At 37.9% G+C, this 25127-nt stretch overlaps 1 protein-coding gene across 1 annotated transcript in view; it reads right to left on the bottom strand.

Annotated features, from left to right (window-relative positions):
* Atp11b (ATPase phospholipid transporting 11B (putative)) overlaps nucleotides 1–25127 on the bottom strand; it is a 120043-nt gene that overhangs the window by 57998 nt on the left and 36918 nt on the right. Inside the window, exons 8-17 of the mRNA XM_017798741.2 lie at nucleotides 18899–18946; nucleotides 16780–16844; nucleotides 14341–14422; nucleotides 8686–8836; nucleotides 7517–7714; nucleotides 4238–4477; nucleotides 3520–3695; nucleotides 3122–3190; nucleotides 1382–1455; nucleotides 1199–1302 (exon numbers count right to left, since the gene is read on the bottom strand). Of these exons, the coding sequence (XP_017654230.1) occupies nucleotides 1199–1302; nucleotides 1382–1455; nucleotides 3122–3190; nucleotides 3520–3695; nucleotides 4238–4477; nucleotides 7517–7714; nucleotides 8686–8836; nucleotides 14341–14422; nucleotides 16780–16844; nucleotides 18899–18946 (1207 nt within the window). The remainder of the gene's footprint in view (nucleotides 1–1198; nucleotides 1303–1381; nucleotides 1456–3121; nucleotides 3191–3519; nucleotides 3696–4237; nucleotides 4478–7516; nucleotides 7715–8685; nucleotides 8837–14340; nucleotides 14423–16779; nucleotides 16845–18898; nucleotides 18947–25127) is intronic.

Here is a 25127-nt window from a genome sequence, read left to right as displayed (position 1 = left end):
TCCTTTGAGTTGTTGGCCAGGGTGGTCCAAGAGACTCCCAGACAGTACACAGCATAGAACTGAGAAAATGAACAGCAGACCCCAATCTTATCTAAAGGAATATTGGCAACTGATTGCTGCTAGATGAGGAAGAGCTGATCTTTCTAAAACAAGGAACTCTAGACATGCTGACTAGATTCAGTGGATGGACACACACTGGAGAATGGCTGCGGGTGCCGATAACACAGTGGACAGTAACAGGGACTACAGAGTATACGGGCTTCCGTTGTGGGGTGGGGGAGATTATGGGAGGGTGCCATTTGGGATGTGGGTTATAGATGAATAAGATCGTTTGGGATGTTCTGTATGAAATACATGCAAAAAATCAACAAATAAAAAAATGAGTTATATTTGAGTGAGAAGCATAAAAATTTGCTCCATGTTAATTAGTAGAGGTGAAACACATTATCATTGAAATGTATCCAAAGATTTTATATCCACGCTCAGGTGGATCTCAGAAACTATCTGACTGTGAGTAATAATAATCAGATACATAGATTAGAGAAGCATGTGCAAACATCTAAGTGTTAGTAGCATTAAAAATGAGTTTTTCTGAATGAAATAGAATTTTTAAAAATGAAATGGACATCTTTTTTAAAGGTTAAAATCCGATTCAATTTTATATCTTATGGTATTTATACTGAGTACAATATTGTATAACAATATTGTAATGCAACTGTGAACCTAAACATTTACAGCCCGTTTTGAAAGAGATGCATTTTTGCCGTGGAAATTGTTATTTATGTATATGTTAATGCTGTAATGAAATGCTTCTTCTAATCATGTGGTTATTTAATAATTTTAAAAGATGAAGAAAAGTATTGAAATCAGAAAAAAAAGGATAAAAGAAAAAAAGAAAATGATAGGTGTTTGGATAAATAGATGAGAGGGATCTGACTAGACTGTAAGTGGATGGACTTGCACTGGGGAAGGTCTGGGGACACTGACTTGACACAGTGGGCCTTAACACCCAGGACAGAGTATACAGGTTCCAGTGGGCGGGGGGAGGCTATGGGAGGGTGTTGGTCGGGATAGGGCTATTAAGATGATTCAGATTGAGATATGAAATACTATGCATGAATACGTATGTTTGCTGTATAAAATACAACAAAATTTAATAAAAACAAATTAAAAAAATATTTTAGCTATCTGTACTCACCAAAGCAAATTCATCTACATGAATTCTGGTTTTTCCTATTTCTCCACCTATACATTTAGGGAGAATTGAGGATTCAGCTCCTTTAGCGAATAAAATCTTCTCACCTAAAAGGAAAAGAAAAATTAGTTATCGGGCTCTTAATAGTAGGTAAATAAAAATTCAATGAAAGTTTAGGTTGGTTACCTGAAGGAGCCTGAACAATCACACTCATTCTCCTACGATCTGAATCAAATTCCAGAATATGAAGCAATTTGTATCTAATAAGAAAGACAAAACCTCAGAGTAATAATATGTGAGTTTGGAAAGAACAAAAAATAAAATACAAGCTTAAAATAAGAAGCTACAAATATCTTTTCATGAGGATGGGCTATGGGATATTAATAACAGTATTAATGTCATACCTGACATACAGAGAAGGAGGTTTCACTAAGTTCTCATCAAATAAGATCTACCATATAGACCTTGTGTCACTTAATTCTCACAGAAAAAAAAGTACATCTTACCTCACAAGATGAGGACTGTAAGAGAGATTAAATATCCAAGAAGCTTGTAAGCAGCAGAGCAGATCCAGAACTCAGTTCTGCCAAGCTGACTGATTCTCACCCTTTCCTGTTTTAATACCTCTGACAAATACAACCTTTGTTCAGTATTAGAGGCTTATCAGGACTGATCCTGAACTTGGGGCGGGGGGAGGGTAAGGGAATAAATGTCTCTAGAGAGTTGAGAGAAAACTCTTGTGGGCAGTTGTAGTGTGGCTTGAAAAATCTTCCAGGAGAGTATTTTACAAAGATGCACAAGTGAAATACATTCCACATCTCAAAGAAAAAGAGTGAGTTAAGTGAAAGTTTCTAATTTGATAGGTTCCTCATGAAGGAAGACCCAAAACGGGTGTTACTGAGTATGGAAAAAGCACAGCAAGAGTTGAGATAACACATAGAATAGGCTAGGACTAATTTATTAAGAGTGGAAATACTAGAAATAGACTGATGGCTCTTAAAATTTGAACATAAAATTATAGAAGAGAGAAAGGAACATGGATGGACTGGGGTACAGCTTAGTAGCAGAGCACTTGCCAACATGTTTTGATCTCCAGTGCTAACATATGCTAAAAAATTTTTCTTCATTCAGTGAGTAATAACCTATGAATCCCAAAGTCAAGAGTGTTCAATATAAATATGTAAGTAAATCGGGGAACAAGAATATTGTTTTAACTGTGATGAGATAGATACAATGTAATATTCACATTAGGCCAGATGTCAGCAAACATTTGACAGAGAGGCAGACAGCATGTACTTTAGGCTTCACAGGCCACACAACTGTCTCCTCTACTGTGTGTTCTCTTTGTCTTTGCTGGACTACTGAGGGTTTAACTTAGGGCTTCATGGATGCAAGGCACATGCTCTACAACTGAGCTACAACTTTTTAAAATTTTTAGATGGGGGACTGGAGAGATGACTCAGTGGTTAAGAGCACTCTTGCAGAGGACCCATTTAGAGCTCTCAACCATCAGTAATTCCAGTTCCAGGGAATATGACACCCTGTTTTGACCTCCTGGGGCACTGCACCACATAGGTGCACTTACGTACGTTCTGGCAATACACTCGTACATATAAAATTAAGTTTTTAGACAGGGTCTTAGTCTTGCTAAAATTCCTAGGTTTGCCTTGGAGTCACCCTGTAGCACAGGCAGGCCTTGAGCTTATGACCTTCCTGCGGTGGCTTCCACACCACCAGGCCTGCTTTATTCTCTGTCCCCTCCTCCCCTCGCTTGTTTCTTTTTCAAACAATTCTAAATTCAACCTCACATAGTTCATGGACTATACAAAAAGATGGGAAGTCATGTCTGGTCCATAGACCACAGTTTCCTGTTCTATACTAAATACTTACTATGGACCATACCATAGATATATGGAAACAATTTACCTTTCCAATTTTCCAAGTACTTTAACCTCCATAGTTTCTTCAGAATTGCCTATAAATACAATGCCAACTCTAGAGATAAAAAGAACAAAGAAATAAAAGATTTAAGTCATTATAACTTGGCCTTGAATGAAGGTATTTTTAAATAAGAGCTTAAAATGTATTTAAGATAGTTCATTTAAATATAATACTACATTTAAGAACCTGAAAGATCAGAGTAGGTCCAGAATACAATACAAGTATTCTTACGATTTTATCATACAGATTTCTAGTAAACATTTCAAAGAGATCATAAAAAAAAACCTCTTAAATTTACATTTGAGAATTTAAATGACAGTTTTCTACTACTCTACTATTTACTTAAAGAGTGTTCTCTGAGGATTAGGATCAGACTCAGTCACCTTGCAGCAGCTTCTACTAGAGCCTTTTCATCTGGGGAGGAGGCATAGTACTCCAGCTGTGCGGGGGCCAGGCTAGACTGCCAGGGACCATCACCAATGCCGTCAGTCTGAGCATCGCTGATCTGTACAGTGTGGCAGAGACTGACTGCTTTGAAGAAGAGATCATGTTCTGTGATCTGTAAAATGTAACATTCACCATCAAAGCACATTCCTGATCCATGTAGGAAACCAGACACAACTAGGTCCGAGACCTACAGAGGAGTTATAGCCTGGACTACCCAAAGAGAGAACTGTATTTCAGACTTCAAACGGGAAATTTCCTATTGTTATAGGACCCTTTGACATAAGTGTGTCTTTTTAGAATGCATAAACAAATTGCAAGTTAGGGGGGAATATATTCTTGTAAAAAAAAGTGAGGTCTCAGAAAGTAGTAAATAAATTTAAGCTCTACTTTCTCTCTTTTTGACTTCAAGACAATAAGAGTTCTTCTTAACTTCCAATTCAATGCCCAGAGAGCTAAGGCTGATGTACAATAAATGACAAGCCAAACTAGGCTGTAACTAGAGTCTCAGGATGATACTTGGTGGTGCTAAATCAATGACAGTCATTTCAAATACATATTATATGCTCCACTTTCAGGAATCTTTCCCTATAGCCCAACTATTAAAGAGAACTAATTCACATGAAACCCATATTTATTAATTTAAAAACTGCTTACTAGTTCAGTTTCACTTTCAGGACTGGTTCTATACGAACTGGCTGTGAGGTGGGCTGAGTTGTTCAGATGGGATAAACTTCTGAGGTAAGTTAAGCTTTCTTCTGCAGAGTCTGGGGTTGGTCCTTCCAGTACAAGTCTACCATTAATTTCTTGGTATTTCATGCCATTAACTGAACACTCCCAAAACTGCATCTCATTTTCGGTCAGTGTTCCACTTTTATCTGTAAACAGATACTCTAACTTCTGAGGTAAGTTAAGCTTTCTTCTGCAGGATCTGGGGTTGGTCCTTCCAGTACAAGTCTACCATTAATTTCTTGGTATTTCATGCCATTAATTGAACACTCCCGAAACTGCATCTCATTTTCTGTCAGTGTTCCAGTTTTATCTGTAAACACATATTCTACCTAGACAAAACCGAAAACAAAAGAAAAGATTTAAAATTTGCATATACTTTGAAGACGATAGCACTGGATCCCCTGGACCTTGAGTTATGGACGGCTTTTGGCTGCCATGTGGGTGCTGGGAAATGAGCCTAACCAAGAGATAAACACAAAGTTCGTATATCACATTCTCAATCACCTCTGCAAATGAACATGTAACTAAAAATGTTATTGTCTTCAAAGTATATGCAAATTTTAAATATTTTTGTTACCTTCTTTTATCTGCTTTGCATCAATAACTGTTCTTGGATTATAAGACTCTCAGCTTTGGTTCATGGACATTAAAAGGTCAGCCACCACAAGTAAACAAATTAAAAAAATCCTACAGACCAATATCCCTCATGAATATATATGCATACACAAGCATATTAAATCCAGAAGTATATAAAATACATATCATACATAAAATATATATCATACATATATCTCAAAAACTTAAGATTAACTAGATGTTAATCCTAGCACTTGGGAGGGAGATGCAGGTGTATCTCTGTGAGATCGAGGTCAGCCTTGTCTACACAGGGAGTTCCAGGCCAGGTGGGGCTATAGGAAGACCTTGTTTCAGAAAAAAAAAAAAAATCACTATAGGGGCTGGAGAGATGGCTCAGCAGTTAAGAACACAAGTTGTTCTTGCAGAAGACCCAGGTTCAAATCCCAGCACCCACATGGCAGCTAACAACTGTCCATAACTCCAGTGCCGGGGATCCGATGGCCTCTTCTGTCCTCCTTGGGCATTGCACGACATGGGTGTACTTACCTACATGCAGGCAATACATTCATATATATAAAATAAAAATAATAAATATTTAAAAAATCAGTATAATCTATTATATTCATGATACTTGCCCTTCATTCGACTAATAAAATGGTCTTCTCAATAAATACAAATATTTGACAAAAAAATCCAATACCCTTCATGATAAAAACCACTCAACATTCAAGAGATAAAAGAGAACTTCTTCAACCTGGTAACATTATACTGAGCAATTTTCTCCTATGAGCAGAGACAAGAAAAAGTTGTCTGTTCTCATACCTTGTATTCAACATTGTTCTAAGAGTTCTGTTGAGCAAAAGAACAACATTATCATGATTTGGAAAAAAAGAGGTAAAGCTATTTCCATTTGCACATGAAATAACCTTGCATATATAACATTCAAGAAGAGACTGGAGAGCTGGCTCATTGGTTAAGAGCACTGGCTGCTCCTGCAGAGGACCCAGGTTCAGTTTCCAACACCCACATGGTAGCTAACAAATGGTCCGTAACTCAAGTTCCAGGGTATCCAATGCCCTCTTCTGACCTCTGTGGGCACTGCACGACATGGGTGTACTTACATGCATGCAATATATTCACACATAAGATAAATAAACAAAAAAATTTTTTTTATATCCAAGAGAATCAATTAAAATAACCTATTAGAACTAATAAACAATTTCAGTGAGATTCCAAGCTAAAGATCTATATGTAAAATCAAATAGTTGAATAGTTAAAACGGGAAAAAATTGTTTTGTGTAAGAAATAAAAAGAAGTGAGAAACTATACGTTAAGGTCTATATTGCTTAAACAATAAAAGTAACTATAATTCCTGAGACATGGGAATTCTATGTGAAATAATAATAATTAATTATAATAGGGCCCAATGTCGTATTCATGCAATCCTAGTTACTGGGAAACTTAAGGCAGGTGAATCATGAGCCCAGAAGTTTAAGCCTACCTAGGGGAGCAAAATGTAAGACTCTATTTAATAAAAAATTGAAAAAAAAACAAAACAAAACCCAAAACAAAGAAAGAAAATCCTAGATTACCTGATATGTTTAAATATGTAGAGAGATACTGAATATATTTGTAAAAGATTTGTTTAAGCTATGCGTGGTGGTGCATACATTTAATCCCAGCACTCAGGAGGCAGAGGCAGGTGGATTTCTGTGAGTTCAAGGCCAGCCTGGTCTATATAGTGAGTTCCAGGCCAGTTGGGGATATAGGAAGAACCTGTCTCAAAAAGACCAAAAAAAAAAAAAAAAAAAAAAAAGGTAAACAAATCTGGGGCTGGAGAGATGGCTCAGCAGTTAAGAGCACTGACTGCTCTTTCAGAGGAATCACGTTTGATTCCTAGGACCCACATGGTAGCTAACAACCATCCATAACTCTAGTTCCAGGGGCTCCAAAGCCCTCTTCTGACCTCCATGGGCACTGCACAACATGGGTGCACTTATACACATACAGGCACATAAACACAAAAAATAAAAATAATAAATAAAATATTTAAAAAAAAGATTTGTTTGAGGCATACAACATTAAGCAAATAAAAAACCATAAATTAGCTCTAGGGAAAACAAAATATGTAGAAAGGAAACATAATTATAGTATGAAGAACAAATAAGGAATTTGTGAAACATTAAAAGTCACGTGTAAATATTTATTAGATGTCAAACTGTAATACTAATACTAGGATATACAAAGTTAGTGTGTTTCTGGGTATGTGAGTAGAAGGACTTATGTCTTTACTTCTTAAAAATTTATTCTTATTATTTTTGGTTATGTGTATGTATGTCTGTGGCTATGCCAGTACAAGTACCTGCTGAGGTATTGGATCTCCGTGGAGTTAGAGTTACAGGTGATTGTGTGTCTCCTAACATGGGTGCTGGTAACTGAATTCAGGTCCTTTGAATGAATTCTATGTGTTCTTAACCATTGTACCATCTCTCTGGTCCCAGAGTTATGCCTTTATATTCTATAGTTGATAGTCTAAGCTTTGTAATATTTATCTTACATCAGTCTTTGTACATGTAATGCTTTGATAAAAACAATTTAGAAAAAGAAAATAATCAGGATCATTTTCACCTGTCCAAGCTCTTCATTCAGATCAGAAGTATTGACTTGAGCTTTCTGATCTGATTCTTCATGATAGAGATCAAGATCCCAGCCAATAAAAAATGATCCAAGAAATTTCTGCATTTCAACTGTCACATATAAAGAAATCGGGATGATGAAATTGTAGAGTACCAAAAAAGCAAGGAAATCAGAAATAAATCTCAGAATCTAAAAAAAAGAGAGAAATTATTATTTCATGAGAAAATACATGAGAATATGTTTAGTATGACTAAAAAAGAACTATCAGAAAATTGCAGGTCCAGAAAGACCCTCAGCTACATTCTGAGGTAGACTAGTATCATGAAGTAAAACTCCTTGCATAAACTGTCTTTCTAATATTGCATTTCCTGTTTATTTAGAGTCTTGGTTGAAGTAAAGGTTAAATTCACAGAGCTTGATCTGTTTTATTTTCAGAAGCTAAAGTCACCTGGTACGACTGAAACCCCCTTCTGCAACATTGTAATTATACCCTATGGAATGTACTAACCACTCTCTTCCTATTCTTCAAAATCATGGCCACCTAAAATCTGATGGAATCTAAACATACTGTGACACAATTGCTAGGGCGGAATTACTAGCAATTGAAAACAGACAAAGCGGAGAGCTTCTGTCAGTCGCACAGTGGAGTCATCTTTCAGTATGCACTGTGGAATATAGATGCCATTGTAAACGGGATCCTGTATTAATCTGCTTTGTGGTCTCTTCAGAGCAAAATGTTTTCTGATATATATACATTTTAATCTAAATGGAAATTTAAAGAACAATTATTTACCAAAATTGCAGGTCAAATTTTCTTGGTACACCAAGACAGATAAGATTCCTTGAATTATTCAGGCAGAATTGAAAATATATTCTTTAATTAATTTATAAGGTAAACAGTACAGGATTTTTAGAAAACTGAATTTGCAGTACTCAAGTAGAACGCAAATATACTCACACAGAAGTATGCCAGAGGGAACACAATGCTCAGCCCTGAACTAGGGAAAGTCTATCACTTACTAACATGCTGATTGCTCTTCTGGAAAATCATCATCAGGACTAAATGCTCTGATGCGATCACAGTGGACCTTCCCACCAGAAGACCCTACCAAAGACCAAATAGCTTCCCTTACTGCTGATTTATGAATTCCTCATAATACCTTACTACTATTTCTTTGATGTTCTGTTTTTTGGTTATACCAAGGTTCATCCCATTTTTCTTCAGCTTGCCAGGTGTATTTCAAGATAGTACTAATGATGGCCTCAGAAATAAGGATTATTAAATAAATTATCAAAAATGTGTTCATTGATCTAAAGCAAGAAAAAGAGAATAACAATATATCAGTCCAGGTTCTGTATCGTTTGCTTAGAATTTCTATTAAAGATACTAAATACATAGGACTTTATTGTAGCTACTCTAAAGGACACAGTCTTTATTTTAAATAAATGACCATTAAATAGATATTCACCAGAAATCAAAGTACCAATACATAAGCTATTACAGTAAATAAGCCAGGTGTGATGGCACATGCCTGTAGTCCCAGCACTTGGGAGGCAGAGGCAGGTGGATCTCTGTGAGTTCCAGGCTCAGGCCAGCCTGGTCTACACAGTGTGTTCCAGGACAGCTAGGGCTACAGGGAGATCCTGTCTCAAAAAGAAAAAAAAAAAAAAAAAAGATATTACAGTAAATAATAGTTGGGCCACTTATTTTTACTTCAAGTAATTATTCTAAGATTTTCACAATCTATTTAATTACAAGTATAACAACTAAAAATAACATCTGTACAGCATAAAATTTTATCAAAGCTTTTGTCATATCTAGTACCTTATCCAATAAAAAAAAAAAAAAACTATGATGAGACTATGGCACCTTTTCACTAATGAAAAAACAAAATCCCGAAATCCTATAATTTCTTCAAGTCACTAAAGTAACCAATTCAGAATCCCTCTTTCCTTCACCAGGCAACCTTAATATGTTGCTCAATTTTAACTTAAAAAACAAAATGTTCATATAATTAAAGAAACGATTTCTCATTAAACATTACATACAGACATAGCTGTGATGGTATAATGAACCCCACACATCTAAAAAGATAGGGAAAGTATAGGCTGCTTCAGGGTAGAAAAATGCCTGTATTCCTGTTTTTTTTCCATAGGCTCCCATGATTCAGCTTTATCCTAACTATGTAAATGTTTACTTTTCCATTATCCTACAACACAAACTCTAGAGCTAGACTGCTGTGAGAACAGAAGGAAAGTAGAGGCACAAAAGGAGATCTTTGCTTGGTTGTCATATGTTAGACAGTGTCTAGCACCTCATCTGTGGTATTGCTCACAATTTTAGAGATCAAAGTATTTGGCTCAAGGGAATAAAACAGTCAAGATCACATAGCTAATAAGCAGAGGGAACTGAAGTTAAAATCTGCCCAACTCCAAATTTGGTGCTTTCTCACTAACCTTGTCTCCTGGCCCCCTCTCACACATTCTAGTTGATCTCCACATTCTGTCGCTCAGGTCTCATTCATGGGATATTCTTTCTTGACTACATTCCACAACATTCACTCTTTCACTAATTCATTTATGATGGTGGTGGTGGTGTGTGTGTTCTGTGTGGAGGAAGGGGCAGGGACTAAATCCAAGCCATGGCACTTGGGAAGTAAGAGTTCTATCACTAAGCTAACTTTCTAATCCTTTAACCTATTTTCAAAGGTTTAATTGAAAAGCTTCTTCTTGTCTTAATAGCTTTAGTTTATATTCAGCTTTCTCTTATTTAAATTCGAAATTAGTGCTATAGTCCCAAATGTCAGCAGTGGGAGGATAGCTCCAAATCGTCACTCTCAGCAGCCTGAGGAATGTCCCTATCTTTCAGGGACCGTGACTCAGACACACTAGGATTCTTGGCTTGACACTGACAAGAATTTTTAGGACTAATCAGTATGAAGCAGAGGTGGAAATTGTTTTAAAGATATTTATTAAAGATTTTACTAAAGCTTTACTTTAAACACAAGAGTTAGGACAAAAAGTACTCAGAAAGAAAGTCATAATATTATCTAATTTTTTACTGTACATTAGCTTCAATTTCCAACTAGACTAGGAACTCCAAAAGAAAAAAAAAGTCAGAAAATCTGGCACATAACATACTGTGTTGGATAAAACTTCACACTCCTGGAAAGAAGGAATTAATTTGGGAATATCTCTATCAGGACAGCCTGGGCATGTCTGTGAGACAGTGATGTGGGAAGACCTAGACCACTGTGGGTGGTGCCACCCCTGGGCAGGCAGTCCTAAGTTATATAAGACAGCACGCTGAGCACAAGCTAGAAGGAGCAAGCCAGTAAGTTCCTCCATGGTCTGTGCTTCAGCTTCTGCCTCCAGGTTCCTGCCCTAAGTTCCTGACCCGACTTCTCTTGGTGATGGATTGTGACCTGGGAATTATAAGTTGAAATAAACCCTTTCCTCCCCAAATTACTTTTGGTCATGATATTTATTACAACAAACTAGGACACAGATCCACATGAAACATTTAATGAATATTGAGTTTTCTAAAGCAGAAATCAGTTAAGAGTTTCATACTCTCTTATAGTTCATGAGTAAGGTTTTAGAACTGAAATAATAACAATACTCTGGTAAATATTCTGATTATGAATATATCCACTCACTAATGCTCACTCATCAACTTCTACTTACTATAACAAGCCTTCAATTTTATTTTATGCACATATATCTGAAACCATAGACCTCTTCAGGATTTGTGCCAGTCATGTGCAAAGGCCATGCTCAGCTCTGTGCTGCTTGAACTTAGTGTAGGTGCTGCTGAAGCAGACATATTACATTTTAAATCTAAAAACATAAACTTTGATATGAAGAAACTTTTCTCTAAAACTTCAAGTGTAAATAAACTGAGCAAAATAATGAAACTTCACGTGCACCATACAGCAAGATGCAACCTCTGTTATTCCACTGATACATTCCTTCATTCCAATTTTTTTTTGTGGCTCTTTTACCTTGACATTTCATTAATTGCTTTACTTAAAAAATTATTTATCTTCATTTATGTATGAGCATTTTGCTTGCGTGTATGTAAGTATACCTCCTATATGCCTCAAGAGGTCAGAAAAGGGTATCGGATCTCCTGGAATTGGAGTTAAAAACAGTTAGCCACCCTGTGGGCTAAAAGCAGTAACACTGAGCCATCTCTCCAGCTCCTCATAAATTGCTAAAAAAAAAAAAAAGACTTCATGTTTTGGAATAATTGCAGGCTCACAGAAAACTACAGAGTCAGTATAAAGAGTTCCATGAACTACTTGTTAGTCCGTTCCTCTCCCCACCCAAAGCTTTTAGGCAGTATTAGGGATCAAACACAGAGGCTTATGCTAGATAGGTACTCTACCACTGAGCTATGTCCCTAGCCCAATGGTGGCATCTTACATAGTGGTACAATATCCAAACCAGGAAAGTAACACTGGGGTATTACAGTCAATTAGATTTGTTTATGCCTTATATTTACAATTAACCCCACATATAGTTTAATCACCATTACCAAGAACTGTCCCATCATACTTGATATCTGCACTCACCCCATAGTGAATTTCTGTCCCCTGGCAGCAATAATCTGTCCCCTATCGATACAGCTTCCTAATTTTGAAAATGTTACACAACTGGAAACATACAGTTTCAAACAAATATGCAATCTTTAAATTTGACATTTTCACGAAGCACAAGGACTTTGCAGTCTATTCAGGATAATGCATGTATTAGTAACGCTGCTTTTTCTTGTTGAATAGTCTTCTACTGCACAGATTTACCAGATTTTCTGTTCACCTGTTCACCTATACATGATTTGTTTTCCAGTTTTTTTTGGGGGGGGGAGGTTATAAATAAAGCTGGTAAGACTGCCGAACCATCTTCCAGAATGAGAATGTCACCTTCGAGTCCTGTCAACAGTGTACCAGATCAGTTTCTCCTTACCACTTTTTAATTTGAGCTCTTCTAGTAGGTGTGTTAACCTCACTGTGGTTCTGATTTGGTTTTTCTCTAATAGGTAATGATGCTGAATATCTTTATGTGTTCATTTGCCTCCTACAACTTCTCTCTGAGGAAATATGCATTCATGTCTTTTCCTCACTTCCAAGTGAATCTTTGTGCTGCAGTTTGGTTTCAGTTTGTGGTTTGCAAATATCTTCCCCTAGTCTTCAGCTTGTTTATCCTTTTAAGAGGGTTTGAAAAATGTTTTTAATTTTGATGGAGTTCAATTTATTAATTTTTTCCATTTAGGAGTTATCCTTTTGGGTATGGTATCTAATAACTGTTTAACTCTAGACCCTAAAGATTTGTTTTCTTTGAAAAGGTTTACCCTTCTGTTTCATACTTATTCAATTATTATCATTAGTATTATTCTGGATGCTGGGGGACTGAACCCATGGCCTGTGCATGCCTGGCAAATGCTCCTTTTGTTTTTTCATCCTGATTATTATCATAGGCTGCAGAGAGGCTGCAGTTTTTCATGTTCCTCGAGAGAGCAGTGCTCTTTATTCCAGTGGGCAGTTAGCTACGCTGGGCTCAAGCATGTGATTTCACTGCAATGGGTGGAAGCAAACGTCTCTATTCCGTTCTCCCTGTTTCCTGCTGAGTTTGTTTTGTTTTTCCCCCAACCTGCATCTACGTCATTTCATCAGTCAGTCAAGAATTTGAACACTTATGTGCAGGTTTTCAAGTTTTTCTTTTCTATAGCTTCTCTCTTATGCATTTCCCTAACTTTCTAGTGTCTTCCAGTGTTGAACCTTGTCTTCTGAAACTTCAGCCCAGTAAAGCTGTAAAGCTTAGACGTTTTCTTTCTTTTCTTAAAATTTTATTGATTGACTGATTGAGTGCTGGGTGTCCTTGGCCATTCCAGGCAGATGGACACTCTACCACTGAGCTACATCTTCAGTCTGAGCATAGACTTCTGAGGCCAAAGTAATATATAGTATATAGGGAATGTCCTCTCACAAAAGCTGAACTAAAATCATTTGCTGTTGCTATCTTTCAGGGTTGGAATCATTGCTAATGTCTCCCTTTTAGTCACTTGCCAGTACTAGTAACACGGACTGGCCTCAAACTTACTATGTAGCCCAGGCTAGCATCAAGCTCATAACACCTGCCTCTGCCTTTCAAGTACTAGGATTACTGGAATGCCCCACTGCGCACAGTCTAATAGGATATATATGTGTGTGTAGGCTTGGGGTTGGCATCTGTTGTGTCCTCCTATTGGTATCCACCTATTTTTTGAGACAGGGTCTCACACAGAACCTGGAAATGCCATTTCTGCTACTGGCTGACCAGCAAGCCCTTGGGATCTGCCTGCCTCCACCTCAAAGGTTACAGGTACTTGTCACATCTAGCTTTTTATGTGAGCGCTAGGGATCCAAACTCAGGTCTTCAAGCTTGTGATGCAAGCAGTTTAGCCACTAAGCCATCTCTTCAACCACCAACATTATTATTTCCTTTTTTAGAGACACAGTCTCACTATGTAGCCCTGGCTGGCCTGGAACTTGCTATGTCGACTACGCTGCCCTCACACTGACAGATTTGCCTGCCTCTGCCTCCCCAGTGCTAGGATTAAAGGTCTGAGCCACCATGCCCAGCCCAACACTATTTTTAAAACCATATTTTAGCATTTACTATCTGCCAAACTACCACCATGCAAAATACCTGTATACAAAAAGCAAACCTCATTCCTGTCTCCCAAGGATTTTATTTTTATACATGATTTGAAATACCTATTTTTATATGTTATACACATAAGACACATATATAGTTATATGAAGTTTTCTTACTTTTCTACTGCAGATCGTTTCTGTGACTTGCTCTTGTAATTTAATGCCATCTTAGTTTCCATTCCAGTATATATAGCAACACCTACAAAATAAAACTGTCCTTTAAAATAAATCTGTCATATTTCACAAGAAATAAACATACTCATTAGCATGAAAGCTTCGAAGTACTGGCTGACAATTTGCATAACTGGGCTTTTCCTTGAGTCTTTTCCTAGTTTTTGAAAACTTTCTAAGCTCCCCCCCTTTTTTTTGAGACAGGGTCTCCCTGTAGCTCCAACTGTCCTGTAACTTACTAGGTAGACCAGGCTGGCCTTGAACTCACAGAGATCCACCTGCCTCTGCCTCCCAAGTGCTGAGATTAAAGGCGTGCACCACCATGCCCAGCCTCTAAACCCAATCTTTTGTGATTCAGACACTTAACCTGCATTGGAGAGACGGGCCATGTGAGTATGTTTCTCAGTTACACCAGAAACCTGTACAAGAGATATGAGCTGGGAGCGAGGAGGAAAAGGATGGGAACAGTAGATGACCTCTGTGGATGGAGCAATGGTATTAATAAAGGCAGACACAGAAGAACACCTCTGATAGGCTGATGCTATAAATCAGGCTGAAGGCCTTGAATGCCAGAATCTGGAGTCTACATGTCATTCTTGGAGAACAGTATGAATGCCTTTCAGAATAAATGAAGCAAGCACAAAGAAAGGGCATTTAACAGATGTAAATCTGGTGTAAGACTCCAAGATGAGTTAGAATGATCATAATAGTGGGATTAAAACTGCAGAATGAAACAAATTAGGCAAGACTAAACTTAAAAAACTTTACACTTAGACCTTGGTTTGAATACTAGCTCTGCCATTTATTAGTTCTACACTTTGGGATTAAAAAAAAAAATCTGAGTTTCAATTTCCCCATTTCATTTTATTTAATTAATTTATTTTTGAGACAGGGTCTTACCATGTAGCCCTGGCTGGCCTGGAACTTGCTAGGTAGACCAGGCTCACCTTGAATTCACAGAGATCTGCCTGCTTATGCCTCCCAAGTGTTAGATTTCTTCATTTTAAATGAAGAAAATAATTTCATAGAGTTGTAAGGTCTGCATGAAAATTTAACAAAATGCTTGGAACCAATAAGTGATCAGTAAATTTACATGCCTAAACAGAAAAATTTGAGAAGCAATATAAGGATCAATCATGCCCTTTTATTAAGGATCTGACCTGGAATTTTGATTATCAGAATTATTCCTTAAATTTGTGTGTCATAATTCAAATGAGAAATGGCACTGAAACAAACGGAATCTGGAAACAGAATGAAGTAATGCGGAAGATGTTGCTGAGGCCGACAGCACACAGACCAATCTGAAAGTACTCAAATACACATTTGCTTTGAAGACTACGCATAATTTAGATCTTTGCTTTAAGGCAATAGGAACAAAAGTGTTACTGCCAAGTCATGTGCCATGTGAGAAACTCTAAAAATCTTGGAGGTTTACTCTGGCTTCTGCTATCTGAGTATTATGATTTTTAAATATGGTAGCAAAGCATCTGGAGAGATGATTCAGCAGTTAGGAAAGAGTGCTTACTGCTCTTGCAGAAGATCCAGGTTTCATTGCCAACACCCACATGTTGGCTCACAACCATCTGTAACATTAGTTCCAGGGGACTGGATGCCCTCCTCTGGCATCTGTGGGCACTGTATACATGGGTGCACTTACATATAAGCAGGCAAAACACTCATACACATAAAATAAAAATAAATAAATCTAAAACAATGGTTGCAAAATACATGTAACATACAATTTACCATCTAACCACTTGAAGTGCCCATTTCAGTGCTGATGACACATTTCACAATTTTGTGGCACCATCTTTACTATCTAACTAGAGAATACTTTTATTGTTTTCAAAGAGAACCCTGTACCCATTAAACAATCATTCCGTATTCCTTTCTATTCCCTAGCTCCTGGAAATACTTTATCTGTCTCATCTGTATGAATATGCCTATTTGGGGTAGCCCAGGCAGATGGATTCATATAATGTGTGGCCTTGAAGGCCTGACTTCTCCAAAGTGAGAGCACTAGCACTCATCCTTTTGAGAGAATGAAGGTATATTCCAAATAGTACCTGATATTCATTTGGAGCTCAATAAGAATTTCTAGGATAAATGTTTATGTGCATAAATAAGTCTGGAATTATAAATCCAATCTAATAATCATCATGAATTATGCATAACATTTAGTAAAGTAATGCTATCCAATCAAAATAATAAAAAATGCTGTGCTTTTAAAGCTATTTCGTATAGGTTGGGGCACAGCTTAGTGCTGCACAGAGCACTTGTGTCAGACCCTGAGTTCAATCTCCGGCACCACAAAAGCAAAAGCAAAACTTCGTATAAAACACGAACACAAAGCAAACAATTAAAAAAACTTAAGTATGTACAAACCAAAAATTTCTTTTGTGTTTTTTAATCTGGCTCCACGAAGCAAGAGACTCTCTGGTCCCAGAGGTCTAAGAAAAAAGAAACCCAAAAGGCACTGAATATATTAAAATTTTAATTCAACTAAAAGTTATTTTCAGTAAGAGGTACTTAACCTATAGTCACAATTGCTGTCATATGAAATCAAAATCCCAGCTACTATAAAGCTTCCTGGGCCAGTCATGTTAGTTACTATAACAACAAACATCTGCTTCAGCATTTCGGTCATTTTAAGGTTAGTAGCTGAGAAAGAAAATTACACGTTTAGATAAACTCACAAAGCCACTAATGTCAAAAAATTTTAAAAGAAAATAAAGTAAAAAATTAAGCAGTGATTTAAGAGAGTTTAGCAGAAGACAAAACTTAAATTTTTTGAGCAAAATTGAACAGTTTTAGAAGGGAAAATACAGAATTAAAATGCAAGGTAAACATAAAGTATAGTAGGATCTGCATATAAATGTGTAAGTTCTTCACAATTAAAATGCTAGCTCATAAAAATGTAATGTGCAAAGTAGGTTAGTGACTGTAGGCGGGGCTGCATGGTACAGGTGACTACCTGTACAATTCCTGAGCACAAGTCTTCTTGCTGTTTGACTCTCTCCATAAAAGAGACATAAAACGACAAGGAATAACTAGAAAAGAAATTTTATTTTCTCAGTGATGGAAAAATGATTAAGAGTCTGTTTTGGATAAGTTAAAAAGCGTTTGTTTATATTCCTTAAGTTTTTCTGAAACATATGTTTATCCAAATCAAAGAAAAGAAAATCTAAACCATTTATGAAAATTATCAGCAAATGCAAGCACTGAGAGGAAACACACTGGACGTCGTGATGACCAGGTATCTGGAACGCGGTCACCAGGTATGGTTTCAGTATAGTCTTGCTTGGCATGCAAGGATATCCTAGAATCGGTATGGCAGCTAGCTACTCACAAGCTATAAAATACTCATTTCACTTGGTACCGGTTTGAACAGTGAACAGAAATGTGGACAAAACTGGGATCTCATGACAGCTTCTAACTAAAAAGAAGTTCAACAGGTCACTGTGGCTGTTTTGGTACAGAACACAGCCCATTCTTTTAGCCCTCTAGGAGCTGATGTACCATACTGCTACTTTTCTTTACCAGCCACAGTATCTTAGAGTGCAATTCAGATGATGCACCCACATATTTTTACCATTTCAATACAGAAATCAAAATAAAATTTGGTCATAGTTATTCAGAAGAGAACTTATACAAATAAAGATGTTATAATTTATTGAATGAGCTGCTATGTTATTAAAGATATGAATCAGTGCCAATACATGACACTTTTGATGGCTTATCTTGAAGCTCTAATTGTAAAATGCTCAACTCTTCCTGCTACTGACTTAGGTCATACAGCCAATATATGCTGAATGTCTCCTCCAAAAAGATGTAGCAATGTCAAATCTGATTAGAAATTTAATGACTGATTCCAAGGTTGATTTTAAATTAAGCCTTCAGGTAATTATTTAACAATGCAATCTCATCCTATAGCAAATCTCGGAACTGACTTTTATTTAGATGCCAAAATAGAGGGAAAACAGACCAAAATCAACCAACTCAAAAGACTGAGTCAGAAGTTCAAGGTTGGACTCACCAGCGTGCACTCACTGATTCTCAAGTAAAATGATCAAAGCATTTACATGTACATTTACATTATGTAAAGCATATGTCTTTTAATAATTTTTGTGCTGGGAGGTTTCAACCGTGGACTTTGCACATGATAAGCATGCTGGACCACTGAACTGAACCTCAATCCACCTGACTTTGAGTGTTATGGTTTTAAATGTTAAAAGATCTGAATTAAGTCAGCAGTATTTCCCCTAAAAGCTGCTACCTAAGACTATCAGAAAATTATAAATAAATAAATAAATAAATATTAGATAACTACTTTTATGTCATTTCATGGAATGTTTCATCTTTACTTGTTGCCGTTACAAATTACTAGCAGATGAAATGCCAAATTTTTAAAATTCACCTTTTTCAATGATATGTTTATTTACATAATTTTCCTTTAAATTTTAAGTTTCCACTTAACAATTAGATAAGATGAATTTATTCTTACCTTACAATTTCTTCCATTTGTTGAGTTATTATCATTCGTCCCATGAATCTACAGAACATACCATATTACAAAAATGATTAGTTATGAAATTAATGTGTAGAACAAATTAAAAGTTTTAGCACTACTAGCTATGTGAAATAAAATGTGTGTGGCCAGAAGAAGACACTAGATGTTCTCTCACTCTGTCTCATTCCTAAGGCAGGGTCCTTCCCTGAACTTGAAGCAAGCATTTTGTCTGGGCAAGCCCCAGTGATCCTCCTCCTGTCTATCCCTAAAGTTCTAGGGGTACGGCACACAGGGCCATGCCAATTTTGTTGCATGGGTGCTGGGATCCAAACTCAGGTCCCCACTGTAACTACTAAACCATCTCTCCAGTCCAAGTCAACTTTCTATAGGTATTTTTTTAAGTGCTGGAATGGAGCCCAGCTCTTGCACATACTAGGCAAGTGCTCCAAACACTGAGTGTATCACCAGCCCATCTTTTATATATACAAATGGCCCAAAATTTGTGCTAGTAATTTTTTTAAGTTAGACCTAAAGCTTTAAATTTTTAATTTTTGTTTTGTTTTTTATTTTTTGAGACAGGGTCTCCCAGTAGCTGCAGCTGGCCTGGAACTCACTATGTAGAACAGGCTAGGTTTGAACTCACAGAGATCCACCCGCCTCTGCCTCTTGAGTGCTGGGATTAAAGGCGTGCGCCACCACACTGGAAGCTGGGCATGGTGGCGCACCCCTGTAAGTCCCAGCACTCAGGAGGGAAAGGCAGGTGGATCTCTGTGAGTTCAAGGCCAGCCTGGTCTACAAAGTGAGTTCCAGGACAGCTCAGGCTACAGGGAGACCCTGTAGAGAGGAAAAAAAAGATATTAAAGAGGAAGTAACAACCATTAGAAATTTCACTGCTTAAAGCTGCTCATATTTGGGGGTATATGTATGTTCGAGGATTTACATACACACACAGAAACACACAGACACATACACCCCTACACCTATCCTAAGAACAAAAACAGGATCATCCTCTTAAATGCTATTGGTAACATTTTCATATTTATTGAGCTGAGGAGATGGCTTAGTCAATAAAGTGCTTGCTATCAAGCATGAAGACCTGAGCCCAATCCACATAAAAGCTGGGTGCAGTGGTGCACACCTGCAATCACAATTCTGGTGAGGCAAAGAAAGGCAGATCCTGGAGCTCACTGGTCAGCCTGTCTAGTGTGATCAATGAGCTCCTGGTTCAGTGAGAGACTTTCTCAGGAAATAAAGTTCAGTATAACTGAGGAGGACACAGGATATTAACCTCTTCACCTCTGGCCTTTACAGACATGTGCACAAACCCACCTGAGCACAAACATACATCTAGTTCACTTTGTTTTTTTAATTATTTGTGTGTGTGTCTGTGTGTGCGTGCCACAGTATGAGTACCTGTGGAGGCAGGAAGAGAGCGTCAGAGTCCCTGGAGCTGAAGTTGTGGGCAGTTGCTGTAGGAAAGACTTTTACAAAATGGACCTAATCTAGACTAATGACTTTTAATTAACCCCAGCAAAACCATGTGCTCTTGTATCTCTTCACCTGGGCACCTGATCTTGTCTCCTTGGCAACCCCCCCTCAATTTGGTACTCCACTCAAAAAGATAATGAACGGCCGAGAATTAATGTGCTGAAAGCAGGTGCACATATTCACTGCACACAACTGAGAAGGACATGTAACTTTGGGTGAATGAGATATTCTAGAAGCAGGAATGAAAAGACAGGATGGTCTGTTGATAAGGATGGAGCCAAACTTGTACCTCCCCGGTTAAAACACAGTTCCAGGAGACAGACAGTTTCAAGAGATATGCAGGGGAAATGAAGGTCCTCCAAGTTCAGGCCCATTCTTAACAAATTAGAGTCAGGCTTTTTGTTCACAACATTGTACTGTTGGTGTAGCAGTGCTACAAGTTACAAGCTCCTGACTGGGTACTAGGAACTGAACTTGGGTTCTCTGGACGAGCAGCAAGCACACCAAACCACTGAGATATCTCCCCAGCCCCAACTATTTGTAATAGCTACAGACGCATTGTATTTTTGGTTACTGTGTAATTTACTTAAATCATGACTGATGGAAATTCACGATTCCAACTTGCGAATAGCCTAGAGAATGCAGCCCTGACTGAATGACCTTGTAAATATGTTTTCACACTTTCATCTATGTAACATGTATACCAAGTGTGCCAGTGGAGTCCCTAAACACTTTCATTAAGATAAATTCAAGGAACAGAATTTTATTAGCTAGGAAATAGAACCAAACTAGATGTTCATCAACTGATAAACAGATAAGGAAAATGTAACACATATACACAATGGAATATTACTCAGCTATAAAAAAAAACCCAAATTCATGAAATTTACAGGTAAATGAATGGAACTGTAAAAAATTATGCGCAATGAAGTCACCAGGGTTCAGAAAGACAAACACTACACGTTCTCTCTCATATGTGGCTCCTAGGTTTGAAGCTTTTGTTTTGTAGGTTTAATCTGAAGTACAAGTGGAAGGTGGGTAATTGGAAACAGGTCATTAGAGATGGGCCCATTAAGGGGGGAAAATAATAAAATACAGGTAAAATATTAAAGTAGAGAAGGGGAATACTGGGTGTAGAAAGGTTCAAACATGCAGGGGGTAGGGGATAGAAAAATGAGAAGGTAGGGGAAGGCTTAACCAAAATGAAGGGTAATGAAAAAGCTATATGGAAACCTATGATCTTGCAGCCCAAGTGAAAACTGTGATTAAAGGAGACAGCAGAATACAGGTGACATGAATGAGAAGGGGTGATCAGCCGAGTTAAAGGGCTAAGGGGCATGTGGGAGGGAGGAGGGCGGGTTAGCCCAGACTAAGGGTGCATGAAGGAATCTTATGGAAGTCCATTAGTTTGTAAGCTAATTTTAAAAATATAATATAAAAAAGGAAGTGTGACCAGAGGCTCCTTCCATGGATACAGTACTGCTCCCAGAAGACAAGGGTAATTTAATGAGAACTCCATGCCAGGCACCAAAAACACAGGTTATTGCTATTGCTTTTGGTTGCCCAACGTAATTAAGTGGTAAAACCCTGCTGCTGAAAACACCACCCACTTTGGGTGCAGGACATCAAGAAATCAATTTTGGGGGCAGGAGAGAAATTGCTTAGAGGTTAAGGGCACCAGTTGTTCTTGTAGAGGACCCAGGCTTTGGTTCCTAGCACCCACATGGCAGCTAACAACTGTTTGTAACTCTAGTTCCAGGGGATGTGAAACCCTCTTCTGGCTTCTTTGGGCTATGCATGTGAATGGTACACTTACATATATGCAAGCAGAACACTCACACACACAAACTTTTAAAAAATAAAATTAACCACAAAAATGACCGGCACAGCAAACTACAGTGGTAACAGCAGTGGCACTTTTATCTTGGTGTAATCAACAGCTGTCCAATTGGACTTAAAGCCCTCTCAATGGGAGGGAACTCATAGATGGCACTGTAAACATAGTAAAATACACATGGCTGGAGACGTCACAGATCCTAGAGAAAACCCTATCTCTGTCATGTCTCTAGTAGAGAAATAAAATTTCTGTGTGTTAAATATGGATCCTTAGATTTACAAACAAGTAAATCAGATACCACTCATCAAAGAAGATTCTTTTTGCAACAGATGGAAACTATTACAGAGTTCCACAACTGGTCAAATGCAAGTAAGTGTCTGTGAAATGCCCAGTCCTACATGACACGTCTACAATGGAACCTCTACATGTAATGCTCATGGAACATAGTGGAACACAGGGTAGAGACATTACTAATTCATCTCTCAACTCTCACCAGCAAAGCTTTATCATGCAATAGAGGGTGATGAACACACAAGGCTGTAACTGGCCAAAGTATAGAGAATAAGAGACTACAGAGTGAGTGTCCCTGGATAGAACTCCTGTATTAAACCTTGTCCACCCAGGGCTCAGGGACCATTGTGGAAGAGGGGGTGTGAAGATTATAAGAGCCAGAGGTGGTGCATGAAGATAAGGGAACAGAGTCTTACAGGCCTCTGGGATGTTGCTCATATGAACTTTCAGCAATGGTGACTGTATACACAAAACCCATGCTGACTCAATCAGATGAAAACCTAGCATAAAACTGGGGAAATGGGCAGAAGGTCCCAGCCTTAGCCAAGGAACTACTGGCAGCTGATCATTGCTGAGGGAGAATTGATCTTCTTTAAGGGAGTGACCCTAGATTGGCTGAACAGGCTCCAATGGATGAACATCATACCAAGGGACATTTGGACACAACCTTGACTCAGTAGGTCTTAATGGATATGACAGAATGCATGAAATCCTGTGGGTGGGCTATGAATGGGAGGGGAGTAGACAGAAGAGGGGGTTTAAATATGATTAAGATGTACTGTATGAAATGCACAAAAATTCAATAAAAATGCATGGAAAAATCAATCTCAAACTGACTAGCTAGTTAGCTTTCACAGTGCTGGAAAGTGCTATGTGGGCTGCTGGGTAAAAAAGACATCACTGGTCTTACCAAGTGCTTGACTCTACATACTACAATACTAACCTGTGCCCATTGGTACAGTAGTGGCATGATGGCTATAGGGAAACCAATCAGTTTCTGACTGGATCTGAGGCCTGTTCCACAGGAGGGATATCATGTCTAGTACTGTAAGCCTGGTCAAAAGCACATGACTGGGGAGACCATAGGCCCTGGGGGTAACCTACTGGTGTTTCAATAAATGGACATACTGTCATATTAATTTCTTAGTATTTATGTTTATACCCATAGATTTGTGCTGCTCTCATCCTTGGTTAGAAAAAGCTTCTTTTTTGCAGTGGGTAGCAGTTTATGTAGATACTCATGACTGGGCAAAATCGGACAATAAGTTATTGGATCATCCATACCAATCTCTTCCCATCCAAGGCTCAGGGAACATCATAGAAGAATGAGTGGAATGAATTTAAGAGCTGGAGGGTAGGGAGAATATCTGTGAAATGCTTTCTTTTGGACATGATATGGCTCATGTACACATATCAACTCACAGCAGCTGTGGCTGCCTGCAGAAGACCTGCACATTGACCAAACCAATCAAAATTCCAGCATGGATGAGAGAAGGGCCTCCAGCGTCCCACCCATAGCTGAGAAGCTACGGACAGTTAATGGCTCCTGAGGGAGGGAACATCACTTTTCTTTGGGGATGTGACCACTGATAAGTTGTCCATGCCCCAGTGGATGGTCTCATGCCATATCACACGTGGAACAAATGGGACTCTGTGGGTTATTAATAATAATATTTAAAAAAGAAGATATGAAGTCAGGAGGAGACAAGTTGTTGAGTCCAGAGGGGTGCTGGAGCGCAGCAGGAGGTGGATCAAATCAAAATACATTGTATATATGAGAGAAATTTTCAAATAAAAATATTCTTAAAACAAATAAAACGAAATATATACTTTGAATAATCATTTCCTCTTTGTGAAAGTTTTTTTACTATCTCCACACTTCCTAAGATAATTTTTATTTTTTTATTTTTTTGGTCTTTTTGAAACAGGGTCTCCCTGTAGCTCCAGCTGTCCTGGAACTCACTATGTAGACCAGGCTGTCCTTGAATTCACAAAGATCTGCTTGCCTCTGCCTCCAGAGTGCTAGGATTAAAGGCGTGCACCACCATGCCTGGCCTAAGATAATTTTTAAACCATAGACTTAAGCATTAGTTAAATTTAATCTCATAGTAATCCTATATTTCCTTAATTCAGCATCATTCTCTAGTTCTTAATAATTTGTAATTTGTCAAGCTTGTGACCAAGACATGATAATGATATAAAGATCTGGGCAGAAATTAATGAAACCGAAACAAAGAAAACAATACAAAGAATCAACAACTCCAAGAGCTGGTTCTTTGAAAAGATAAACAAGATCTAGAGACCGCTAGCCAAGTTAACCAAAGAAAGAAAGAGTACCTCCAAATCAACAAAATCAGAGATGAAAGGGGAAACATCACAACAGACACCAGAAAGATACACAACATTATAAGGGAATACTTTAAAAACCTATATGATACTAAATTTGAAAACCTAAAAGAAATGGATGGATACCTAAAGGCATGGGTACGAGAAAAACTAAACCAAGAGATTAACAGCTTAAACAGACCCAAAACAAAAAAAGAAATTGAAACGGTAATACAAAACCTCCCGACTAAAAAAAGCCCAGGACCAGATGGATTTACAGCA

This window comes from Nannospalax galili, unplaced genomic scaffold (genome assembly GCF_000622305.1).
Source record: "Nannospalax galili isolate Female #2095 unplaced genomic scaffold, S.galili_v1.0 scaffold557, whole genome shotgun sequence".
Classification (NCBI taxonomy): domain Eukaryota; kingdom Metazoa; phylum Chordata; class Mammalia; order Rodentia; family Spalacidae; genus Nannospalax; species Nannospalax galili.
The sequence above is the reverse complement of the archived record's forward strand: the minus strand, read 5'-3'. Positions and strand labels throughout refer to the sequence as shown.